Here is a 13645-nt window from a genome sequence, read left to right as displayed (position 1 = left end):
AGTTCTTGGCCGCCTAAATACACATGGATGAAAGCTTGGTTGCGCAAAGGATGCATATGAAATGGCTCGAAATTTTCTTATGAAATGACATATTTACGCGGGTACCCTCGCAAACTTTACGCGGGTGGGGGGCAGCCGCGCGCACATGTCAGAATACATCCCATGTTGGGGTAATTTGGAACTCGGAATCTGCACGGCTGGGGGTCGGTCGCGCAACGGCTGGGCGGGCACCCACATGCAACAATCAGAGAGTACCCCATGTTGGTGTAATTTGGATCTCGGGACCTGCGCGGTTGGGGTCGGTCGCGCAAAATCTGCACGGGTACCCGCATAAAAGTCAAATTTTTGGAATTTTTCAAACTTCACCAAAATCACTAGAAGACTTCTATATGCTTATTTTTAGGCCAACTTCAAGTTTAGAAACACCCAAAACTTCAAGTGGAGATTATTTATTTACAATGCATTTATTTAACGTCTTTGCCAAGACATAGCTTCGCTTCCGTCAACCTTTGTAATTCGGATTTTCCAATGTTATGTTGTCAAATTCTCCTGTGTCAAAGCCTTCATAAAATGGTTTAAAGCGATGCCCATTCACTTTGAATATTTGATTCGTTTCCAAAATCTTAATTTCAACCGCACCGTGATCAAACACTTTTATAAAAATAAAAGGTTCGTGCCATCGAGATCGCAACTTTACCGGGAATAGCTTTAAGCGTGAATGATAAAGAAGAACTTTTTGACCCGGGATAAAGTGTTTTTGGGTTATGTGCTTGTCATGAAATGCATTTTTCTTCTCTTTGCACCTCTTGAACCTTTTAATTATCTTCTTCTTGATCACTTCCATCATTAGATGATTCAATCTTCTTTGAGGTTCCCTCTTAGGATTACAATCATCTGCCATGAGTATCTTGTTTGTGCATACATTAGGGCTTATCTCGTTTATTCGCTCAATCACATCAACCCGATACAATGGAGAAATGTTGCTAGGGTACCTCATTGCTTCAAAGATGTTGAAGTGAATGGTTTCTCCATCAAACTCCATAGTTATCTTTCCTTTATGGACATCAATGATTGTGTGTGCGGTATGCATGAAAGGTCTTCCAAGGAGGATCATAGATGATTTGGAAGGAGTCTTCTCTTCAAGATCAATGACATAAAAATCCGCCGGAAAAACAAGTTGATTAACTTGTACTAACACATCCTCCAACACTCCTCTTGGAAATACACTTGACTTGTCCGCTAATTGAATGATGACTCCGGTTTCTTCCAAAGGTCCAACATTGAGAGATTGAAAAACCGAGTATGGCATGACATTGATTGAGTCTCCAAGATCTAGCATGGCACTTTCAACATGTAGATCACCAATGGTACAAGGTATAGCTAACATTCTCGGGTCTTTGCATTTGGGTGGAAGCTTCTTTTGGATGACCGCAGATACATTTTCATTGACTTGAATCTTCTCATTTGTCTTGAATTTTCTCTTGTTGGTGCACAAATCCTTAAGAAATTTGGCGTAACGTGGGATTTGCTTAATGGCATCCAATAGTGAAATGTTGAGTTGAACCTTGCGGAAAGTCTCAAGAAACTCTTTCTCTTCTTGTTGTTTCTTTGATGAAGCCAACCAGGATGGAAAAGGTGGTGGTATGACCAATGGTTTGATGGATTTGTTGGAAGGATCGGGTTTATCAACATTTGGCACAACCGGTTCCTTTGGAGGAACTACAACTTTTGGAGGTTCCACAATGATCACTTCATCTTCGTCTTCTCTTGAAACTCTTTTAGGTTGACTTTCTCCAAGTGTTTTCCCACTTCGCAAGGTGATGGCACTCACATTTGGGTTCCTCTCGGTTTGTGATGGAAGTTTACCCTTTTGTTCTATCTTGTTGAGAGTGGTTGCCAAGTCTCCAATTTGTGCTTGAATGTTGGAGAAAGTATTCTTGGTTTCTTGTTGAAATTGGGTTTGACTTTGAGCAAGAGAAGTGACAAGTTCTTGAAGGCTCATTTGATGGGTATCACTTTATTGGCCTTGTTGTGGAGGTTGTTGATAATTTGGAGGGTTATAGGAATTTTGTGGATATGGAGGTTTTTGGGATTGGTATTGTGGATGTTGGGGTCTCATCAAAAGATTTGGTGGAATTTGCTTTGGTGGATAAGGGTTGTTTTGGTTATTCCTCCAATTTGGGTTGAAATTGTTTTGAAATCCCATGGGTCTTGGTTGACCTTGATATCCGCCCATTGCATTCACATCTTCCAGTTCACTTCCAAGTCTGGGACACTTATCCGTATAATGGACTGTCATTGCACAAATACCACATACCATCAATTGTTGACAACTTCCCACCACCATTTGACTTAACACATTAGTCAAATCCAAGAGCTTTGATTCCATGTGTTGACTGTTGCTAAATTCACCAACCACTTGTGTAGCATTTCTCTTCATGTCATTTCGAGTCCCAAAATTCCTTTGATTTTGAGAAATGGTACCAAAAAGTAATTGGATTTCATGAGGGGTTTTGTTGAAGATGTCACCACCACTTGAAGCATCAATCATCCTCTGATCTTTTTCATTCATACCCTCATAAAATTGTTGAAGAAGTAGTTGTTCGGGTATATTGTGTTGAGGACAACTTGTACACAAATTGTTGAAACGCTCCCAAAAATCATGAAATGTTTCATTTTCCCCTTGACGAATCCCCAAAATGTCACTTCTTTGACTTGATATCCGAGAGGTGGGATAGAACTTGCTATTGAAGGCCTTGAGTAACTCTTCTCATGTGTGAATTGATCCCGGTGGTAAGTTGAATAACCACTCTCTAGCTTTGTCTTCCAAGGTGAGCGGGAAAGTGGTTAACTTGAAATCATCCAATGTCACATTGTCGGGCAACATGCTAACACATATCATGTGAAAGGACTTCAAATGCCTTTGAGGATCTTCTCTATCCAAACCATGGAACTTGGTAAGTTGATGTATGAAACTTTAATTCAATTCAATCCCTCGACGGTTTGCTGGATAAACAATAGCAAGAGGTGTATGAGTAACATCCGTTTCCATCATTTGTCTTAGTGTCAACTCTTGAGGGGGATTGGGTGGATTGGGGTCATTGGGATTTTGTTGCAAGTAATTGGGATGTTGCTGGTAAGGTGGATATGGGTATTGTTGGGGATTGTAGATTGGTGGTGGATAAGGTTGGTAGTTAGGGTATTGGTTGTAAGGAGATTGTTGTTGTGGGTACATTGGGTTTTGGTACATTGGAGGGTGTTGGTAATTGGGTTGATTTGGGTAATATACTTGTTGAACTTGAAAAGCATTGTTTTGAGGTTGGTTGTTTTGGTGGAAGTGTTGGTTTTGTAGTTGTGGTGGTGGTTGATAATTGGGTTGGTTTTGAGGAGGGGATTGATTCCAAGGTGGCATATCAATGAGAGGTTCTTGTGGTTGTTGTCTTGGTTGATGGCGTGGGGTATTGGCATCTTGATTGATTGGGTTTGGGTTGGGATTGTGAGGTGGAGTGTGATTCATGGCTATGTGGTTTTCAAACGGAATGTTTTCAAAGGAATGACCAACAATTGGAGAACTCGGTTCGGTGTCGGTATCACTTGAAGTATGAACTTGATCTTCTATGTTGATTAGTGGAGAAGAGGAAGAAGCTTGAACTAGTTGTTGTTGCTTTGCTTGTTTGGCTAACTTTTTCAACCTTTTTGCTTCTCTTTCAATTTCCGGATTGTAGAGTAGTTCACCGGTTCTTGTAGACCTAGGCATAAACAATCAAATAACAATAACCAATTTCCCCGGCAACGGCGCCAAAACTTGGTGGGATGTCAAGCCCACTAAGCAAATTACACCCTTCGATTGCTAAATAAACGTAATATAATGGTAAAAAGGGGTATCGATGCTCGGGGAAATGGTTGTATTTAATCACCAATGCAATTCAATAGAACTAGTGAAATTAAACTAATTAACTACAATTAAACTAAAGGGGGGGGGTTGATTACTTGAAAACTAAAATACTTGAATAACTAAAAAAAACTTTGCAATTAAGCAAGTTGATGAGATGCTCAAAGGTTGGAAATAATTGGTTAACTAAGGCAATTCAACACAATGAACATTTGTGTTTATCATTAGGATCTAATACAAAGCTTATCCTTCATCCCAAATTGGTTATAACAATCATGAAGTATGATATGCCAAGATTCCTCATAGGTTGTATTGAGGTTGGGGAAGCCCACAACACACCTTCTTAATTAAGATCAAGGGTCAATTAAAGCAATTAATCCCAAGAAATCAATTAGCCTTAAGAATGAAGGAATCCCCAATTCCTAGAGGATGTCAAATGCTTACACATCCATAAAGGAGATATGATTCATAAGCTAGAGATGATTTCTACCATCATAAAGCCTTTGTTATAGATAAATTCAATGATCCAATGCTAAATCAATGAAATAAATCAACCATTGCTCAATCAAATACTAACCTCATGATCAAAGCATCAAATAAGAATAAGAATTGCAAACTAGAATCATAAACATGGAATAAATTGATAATCAACATAAATCCTTCAAAACCCACAAACATTCATTGGTTTTCAGCCAAAGTCAACCAAATGAGAGTATTAGCCACTCATGGCAACAAAGTAATAAGAACAATAATCTAATTGCATAAAGAAACTACCTAAGATTTGGAAAGATGAAAGGAAATGGTTTCTAGCTCCCAAAATCGCCTCTTGCAGGTCTCCAATGGTGGAAAAACATGAATGAGCTTCTAGATCTGATCCCCAAAGGTTATGGCAAGCCAAATGACCAAAATGCCCAAACTAGGCAGTTGCGCGGGTACCCGCGCGACGAAAATTCCACCCGCGCAAATGTTGCTGTAATGCTATTGGTCCACCAAGCCACTTCACCCTTCCACTACCAAAGATTCCTTTGGTCCCCCCTCCCTTGTCCATGTAATTTGAAATGCAGCAATCATCATTTAGCCACCAAATGGATGCTCCAAGCTTAAAATTAGAAATTTATGATCCATCTTCACAAGCCCAAATAATCCAAGCCAATAACTTTCAAAGCCCAATTCTTCTTCTTTGATTCCGCCAAGCCCAATAATGCCTCGGGAGCCCACTAAGCCCGTCTCCAATCAACCCGCCACCGCAACAAGCACCGAAAAACCTACAAAATATCTCATGCAACATAACAAGCACCCGATATGATCCATACTAAAGAAAAATAAATAAATTACAATGCATTAATGATAAAAAGATCTAGAAATCTAAAAATAAAGTAATAAAATAAGGAAATAAAATAAGCTATCATATGTTAATATGTTTAGGGTTTAATTAAGTAGAATGATAGGTTAAATGTTGCTTACAGATCGAAACTACATCAAATAGAGAATGGATGTATGCAAAGAGATTCACTAGGATGTAAAGTACAATTGTATCATGGACAAAAATATAGTATGTTATTATTATCCATATTAAAAGTTATTATTATGGATATTAAAAACAATGTACATTGTTATTATGAGTAGCGTGCTCTTATATTGAATTAAAAGTAAAGTACATTGCTATCATGGTTTAAAGTTGAATTACATTTTCTAACTTTATGTGTTTGTCTTGCTATTTTTAGGTAAATGAGTTGTGACAAAAGTGACAAACATGCAACAAGCCATTGATGAAAAGCAAAGTCAAATGGATTTGCAAATGTAACAAACGCGAAATGAAATGGATTTGCAAGTGCAATGACAGTGGGCGGCCTTTATGAAACAAATCAATCCGTCCGGTTATCAACCAAGTAGTTCTTAGTTTTTGTTTTAGAACACTAAATGAATGTTTTGTTATTGACTAGCTCTTAGCTTTTGTCATGGTATTGTAATGGTATTTTGATTATTTGAATGTATGAATGGTATGCTAATGACTATTTTAATGGTAATGAATGTAATGGTATTTGACTATTATTTTAATTATTTAGTTGTTTTTTTTAGCATAAAATTTGGATATTTTTTAAATTATAAATTTAATATAGCAATAGATTTTTGACTGAATTGTAGGAAATAAATATTCTGTAGGAATTATAAATTTAATATAACAATAAAAATTGGTAAAAAAATCATGGAAAATTTGTAGGAAATACATATTCTGTAGGTATTCTGTAGAAAATAAAATCCAATAAAGTATGTAGGTAATCTGTAGCAAAAGCAGTTGGTAGGTATTCCGTAGGAAAAGATGATGGTAGGTAATCCGTAAGAAAAGTAGTTGGTAGGTATTCTGTAGGAAAATCAGTTTGTAGGTATTCTGTAGGAAAAAAATTTGTATGTATTTTGTAGTTGTTTCGTTAGTAAATAGCCTGTAGGTAATCTGTAGGTACTCTGTAGTTAACGTGTTCCGTAGATATTCCATAGTTAAATTAGTAACAGAATATTCCGAAGGAAATATGTAGGAAGGTTTGTAGCTAATTTGTAGGAAAAAATTACCCACGAGGGTTTTCCTTACAACCTGTTTTTTGTAGGAAATCTGTAGGTAACGCCTTGTTCCTACGGATTTCCTACCAATTTTGCTGTAGTTAATTACTTAGTTTTCTAGGAGTATATGTGCAGATGTAATATGTATTTTCAAAGAAAACAAATAAAAATCAAGTGGTTTTTTTAAACAGAAAATAAATCCAACCCATTATTAAGATTCATCAAATATAAATATTAAAACATATACAATTTTCATTATACTATCAATAATGGGTGATATTATCAAATCTATAAGTAGTTTCATCAAATACCTAATTAAAACTAAAATGTAAGCATATTTACCCAATCTTTGATAGTGAAGTAGCCAAGAACTCTTGAATACGACCACAACACTAGGTTTGAGAATTGTTGTCGTAACATTAACGAGATCAACGACAGTTTTCATGAAAAAATTTACTTCAAAATCATCATCATATGATATTTTGAGACCCTCCTCAAGGTTAGAGAGGGATTATGTTTGAAAGGGCTCGAAATTAGTCCAATCCAAAGCTCCAAGCACTTAGATCCAACACATCAGTTGCTCATAGAGGCGGGGGTACTCCTAGGGTTGAGCGTGGGACGAAACTGGTACTGACCGGTACCGTTCCTGATTTCTTGAAAACAAAATATGATCGAAAGTCAATCCCGAATACCAAAACAAGTTAAAATTACAAGTACAATACCAGGAGTGGTATCGATTTTCAGTACTAGTACCGATATAGACAGTACTGAATCTTATTTTTTTATTTTGGAGTACCGGGTATCGTCCCATATTTTAAATTCCGCACAGTTCGGTAACGCTTCCGGTTTGGCACCGGTACGAGATAGAGATTTTGTACAAATTGTTCAGCCCTGGGTAACCTTATCTTTCCGATCGAACAAAAATGGACCCAAAAACATCAAGCACTAATTGGTTACCCTTTCTTATGTGCTGTATTGGTGACGGTGATGTCTTAAAGAGAAGAAGAAGGATTGTAGGTGGTTTCATTAGGGTTAGAGAGGAAAAGAAAGAACATGGAGAAATTTAAGGAGCAGGTGTGTATGGTGAGTGGTTGTCGATCGAATGAGGGTTTGGGAGATGGCGGCTACAAGCGTCGGAACGTGACTCACTTACGTCTAACACAACCCTCTCTTACTTGGATGAACATATTCAAATTATAGGTTACAAGGGGAAATATTTAGTAAAGAGGGAACAACATTGTTGAAATTTTATGATTAGAGAGGAAAAAAATTGGTAAAGGGGGAACGAAAATGTTGAAATTTTAGTAAAGACAAAAACAAATTGAAACTAAACTGTGATGATAAATTACTTATAGTAACACATATTTTATCAATAAATCAGACAATGACTAAGTTCAACCTATGATATTGTCACACGAACATAGAATTCATGTGAACTTATATGTTTTTACGTCTCAGTTAATAACCACCACAACATAAAGCAAAATATCAAACAAAAAAATGTAATTCTTAATGAAATTTTATCACAATGATTGGCCATGACTACTGGCTAATATTTGTCACACTTGTTATGTAAAATTATGTCTAAATGTTAGAACATGGTTTTCAATGTTAATGGTTTTTAGCTAATATTGCAAGTAAAACATTACTGGAATTTCATTAATGACTTTATTCACACTACTAACCAAGACGGTGACAACCCTATTTCCAAAAATCATGAAAAAAAACTCATTTTTGTACTAGTGTTCTATGATTAGAGTGTAGCCAAGGAAGACACATAGACTTAAGCTAGGAGTGATTTTTTGAGGAACAAGGAGATGAGGCTAAAACAAAACATAAGCAAACGGAGGTGATAATTATTGTGTGATTTCCAAATATACCCTTATGCGCAAGTTGGTGTATAAAGGGGCAACAAGGAAACCTAGTACGAGTATGATATTAGGAGTTAGAGCAAGGTTCTAGTTTGCTTGGTGAGTAATGATTAGGACCTTTGTAAATATAAGCTATGTTTCGGCTAGGATTAGTCTGATTAAGAAAGCTAATAAGCATTCTTTGTAACCTAAGTTTTGAGTTATTTTTTTGATTTATAAAAAGAAGCAGTTTTGGTATTTATCAATTTGTGTCTAACAATTGGTATCAGATCAGAAACTACAGATGGGTGGAGAAGACCGTGGCTTGGGTGTAGATAATTGTTGGATTAGGTGTGTAAGTTCATAACTATTTATGGGATGTAATTGACCCGGTTAGCATGGTCCATTTGGGTTGCATGGCATTACAACACTTCGATAGACTAAATAAGAGAAAGCACACTTACGGTTTATTAATATATTATAAGTTCTAATATATTAATAATATTATTTAATTAGTTTTGATTAAGAATTAATGTAGAATTAATTTGGTGATCAAAAGGAGACTAATTAAATATAGGGGGTTGATTGTGTAAATCATCAATTCTTTTATAGCGGGCTACTGATCCATGGTTATTGAATTGGGCTAAAACCCATAAGGTGCTCCATGGATAGTCCATGGAGGTTATAAAACCATGGATCATGGAATATGAAAATCCATGTCAATTAGGGTTTACATGTTGTAACCCTACTTGTGACACAACTACAAAAGGACCCCCATGGGCTACCAAAATCGGCACTATGTGTAGAACAAGAGGGCTAGCCGATTTTGAGTGATAGTGCAGTTCTCTCAAAGTTATTCCAAGAGTTGTGGTGTTGTGTGAAACATTTGATGCATCACATTTGAGGTGCTAGGCTCACAAGATTCTCAAGGAATCCAAGCATCAAGAAAGGTATGTTCTTCTACTAGCTTTTATGTTCCAAAGTTTCTCACGTCATGCTAGTTAGGTGAAGAACCTTGGAAAATCAAATTTGCAAGTATCTTAGTAAAACATAGATCCAAGATTTCTAGGGTTGCATGTACACCTTAGGAGTGTTAGAATGCTCAAAACCCTTCAATAACAACAAATGAAAAGGCAAGGCGACTACCAACGAGGATTCATCTATATTGTTCCAGGTTCCCATGCTCAACTCAACGAAGTACACTGTATAGGAAATATACATGAGAGCAGTCCTAAATGTACACCAAGTCTAGGATGTCATTGATCCACGTGTGACGGAGCCTAAGAAGAATAACATCATGATAGTTGTGTTGTTTCAAGCAATCCCCGAAGACCTCATATTACAAGTTAGTGTGATAGAGACAACAAAGGAAATATGGGAAGCGATTAAAACACGACATGTTGCGGCAAACAAGGTAAAAGAAGCATAACTTCAAACCCTAATGCATGATTTCAATAATCTAAATATGAAAGAAATAAGTACCATAGATGACTTTGCAATCCAATTCTCAAGTATATCATTAAAATTTGCATCGCTTGGAGAAATGCTATGTGAGATTAAGATTGTTGAGAAGTTTCTCACAAGTCTACCAAGGAGATACACGTCATAACATCGATTGAACAGGTCCTTGATCTTAATATTGTTGGATTTGAGGACGTGGTAAGACGTTTAAAGGAATATGAAGAACGAATTAGGGAAACGAAGCCAATCAGTGAACAAAGTAAAGTCATGTTTAACAATGTTGAATCATCGAATCATAACAAATTCGAACAGGGAGGAAGAGGAGGTTGTAGAGGTGGATGAGGACATGGAGGACATCATAATACCTTATATCAACAGAAACAAAGGAGGCGTCGAAGCTAACCTTTCCGAGACATAATATCATTAACAAAAAAACATGTGAACGGAAGCTCACCTTTCCGAGACATAATATCATGACCCACACTTGTTCATGGTCAAAGCCCTATATGAAATCCTATTTTTGAATGAAGAAGGTATGATTTCAAGTCGCTACAAGCCAAGAGATAATTATAAGAACGTATGATTTTTAAATAATGGTGCAAGTAATCACATGACAGGTAATATCTCGTTCATTACTGAGATAAACAATCAAATAGGAGGTTGAGTAAGATTTAGAGGTGATTCATGTGTTGAAATTGTGGGTAAAGGTTCCATACAACATGAGGGAGAAAATGGCAAACAAAAACTAGTAACACACGTGTTTTACATCCCTAGCCTCAAGGAAAACATAATAAGTTTGGTATAAGAAACGAAGGTAGGATGTGAAGTCTCAATGAAATAATACTACTTGCTATTATTTAATAGTCGAAACCCTCTCCTTTTCAAAGTAAAACATTCACTAGACATGCTTTACAAAACAAGAATTGTAATTGGAAAACCTATGTTTTTACATAGTCAACTTTAAAACCTGGATTGGTTTTAGCATGCTATACTTGGGCATGCTAAATTTGAGACAAAAAGCAGTTAGTCACAGGGAACAATCAACTCTACGATTCATGCTTGGTTGGAAAAAAAAAACACAAAAACCGTTCACCAATAGATCACAATTTCTAGTAGGAAAACCTCTAGAACTTTTTCATGGTGATCTATGTGGACCCATATCTCCGCCAACACAAGTGAAAAATGATATATATATATATATATATATATATATATATATATATATATATATATATATACATACATACATACATACATATTTGTACTAATTTATTGTTATTCACAGTATATGTGGTGCTTTCTAATGAAGGAAAAGAGCGATGTAGTTAAACACTTCAAGATATTTAAAGCAAGGCCACATAATGAAAGTGCAAATACTATGTGTGTACTACAAACAAATAGAGGTGGCGATTTAAAAACTGATGAATTTAATAACCTCTGTGAAGATCATGGAATGATAAGACACCTTACGGCACCATACATGCCACAACAAAATGGCATGGTGGAAAGAAGAAATCGTACCCTTCTTGATATGACTAGATGTATGTTGAAAGAAAAGCAATTTCCTAACAAGTTTTAGGGTGAAGTTATACTTCATGATGGTCACATTATAAGAAGAAGGCTAACCAAGGTGGTAAAGGAGATGATTCCATTTGAAGCTAACTACAAATGAAAGCATAATATTAGACATCTATATGTGTTTGGATGTGTAGCTTACTCGAAGATTGTAGGGCCACATGTGAAGAAAATTGACGATCGTTCGGTAAAACGATACATGTTGGAACAGAACCAGGAACCCAAGGATATCAAATCTATGATCTAGAAAAAATCTAGTATCAAGATATGTTATCTTTGACGAACAAACAACATGGAATTAGAATGAAGATGGAAATAACACACTTAAACCCGAAATGTTTTGGGTTCACTAGTTGAAATGTGTAGATACAAGAGATGGTTCAGTAACTCATTACCCAAACTATAGTGATGTGGAGATAGAACTAGAAATTAGTGATGACGAGGCAGAAGAGGCAATTAACAGTGGAGGTGGTGGCAATGAAGCACATGAAAACACGAACCATGAAGCCTTCAATCATCACGAGCCAATACAAGCAACGGTACCCATCCAAGATCAAGTTAAATTACTCACTTACCAAAGAAACTTAAAGACTTTATGATGAACTTTGTTATTGAAAATATCAAACTCTTATTGTCGTTAAATGAAGATGAACCATCGACTTACCATGAAGCCTAAGAAAATCCAAGTTGGATAAACACTATGAAAGAATATATGGATTCAATTAAAAGAAATGGAACTTGGAAACTATTCCCAAGAAAAAGTAATACAAACCATCATAAATTTAAAATGGGTCTTTAAGGTTAAACTAGAACCAAATGGATCCATCAACAATTACATGGAAAGTATCGTAGCCAAGGGTTGTTTACAATAACAAGGTGTGGATTTAGAAGAAGTATTTTCATTGGTAGCTCAGATAGAAACAATTCGAGTACTTATATCCCTTGCAGCGCTCAAAGGATTTGTAAAGATGGTAAGCTACAAGAAGAAGTGTATGTTCATCAAGCAGAATAGTTTGTACATATGGGGCAAGAAAACTCGGTGTGCAAGCTTGAGAAGGTGTTATATGGGTTAAAGCAAACACCACGAACATGGTATCAGAAACTTGATAAAACCTTGAAAATATGAAGTTCTGAAGGTGTGTATAAGAACAGCTCGTATACATGAGACGAATAGAGGCAGATTTAATCATTGTTGGTGTGTATGTTGTTGATGATCTTGTTATCACATGATCAAATACCAGAATCATATCAAAATTCAAGCAAGCAATGGTTATGAGATTTGATATGACTGATTTAGGCTTGGTTACTTATTACCTTGGAATTGAAGTACACTAAAGGGAGAAGGATATTACAACCATACAAGAAGGGTATGAAAAAATGTAGTTAAGGTGTTAGAATGTTTGATTGTAACCAAACACTAATCCGAAGAGACTTAAATGCAATGTTTTCAAAAAGGGAAGGAAAAGAAGATGTTGATGGCACTGAATGTAGAAGCTTATTACGAAGACTAAGATTTTTGCTTCAAACTAGGCCAGACCTCTCGTATGCAGCTAGCATTACAGGTCGATATACGCAAGAACCAAAAAAGTCTCACATGGTACCCATCAAACAAATCCTAAGGTATGTAAACGTAACACTTGGATATGGGATAAATTACACTCGAGGAGGATCTAGCAGCATGAAAAATCTAGTATGTCCAAGAGTCATTATAGAATGATATTGCTAATAACATATGATCATGTAGGGTCACACCTTATAGCAAGTTACCATCAATTGATTATTTATTAGTATCCTTTGATTATTAATAAATATATCAATACTTGTATTTAATTGGAAGATTATTATATCATGGAAATAATATTTTTCTAATTAGGAATTTATCATTTATAGAAATAATATTTATTAGTGATATAATAACTTATGAAATGTATCATAAACTATGATTATTTATAAGTTATATTCAAATCTTATTAAAATTGTTAGAGTTTATGTATATAAAAGGTGGTTTTATATAAAAATAGATATTTATATATGTGTGAGTAGTTATATGTTATATATATTAGAATCACTTTGTATAAATGATAGGATTTTATATAAAGTTGATATATATTTACATATAACATCTAAAAATGACTTTATGTAGAAAACAATCCATACTTTTTTTCTTGTCTCCCCATGGCCAAAATTTTCACATTACGGTGTAAGATTGTTTTTGATTATTTTAATGCATTACACCATGCTTGTAAGATATGGTCTTACTTTCAAATTTATTATATTTGGTCCAAGCGTTTAGAAACTTGAGAAATTCATA

The 13645-nt window shown here is 35.6% G+C and overlaps 1 protein-coding gene across 1 annotated transcript; it reads right to left on the bottom strand.

The window, feature by feature from the left end:
• Window positions 1–502: 502 nt before the first annotated feature.
• LOC145099672 (uncharacterized) lies at window positions 503–2002 on the bottom strand. Its single transcript, XM_079037205.1, has one exon. It carries the CDS (start codon window positions 2000–2002, stop codon window positions 503–505), a length of 1500 nt encoding a protein of 499 aa, XP_078893331.1.
• Between the last annotated feature and the right edge of the window lie 11643 nt (window positions 2003–13645).

This window comes from Lactuca serriola, chromosome 4, assembly GCF_051521515.1.
Source record: "Lactuca serriola cultivar US96UC23 chromosome 4, Lser_US96UC23_V15, whole genome shotgun sequence".
Taxonomy (NCBI): Eukaryota; Viridiplantae; Streptophyta; class Magnoliopsida; order Asterales; family Asteraceae; genus Lactuca; species Lactuca serriola.
Note: the sequence above shows the minus strand (reverse complement) of the source record. Positions and strands in the feature narration are given on the sequence as shown.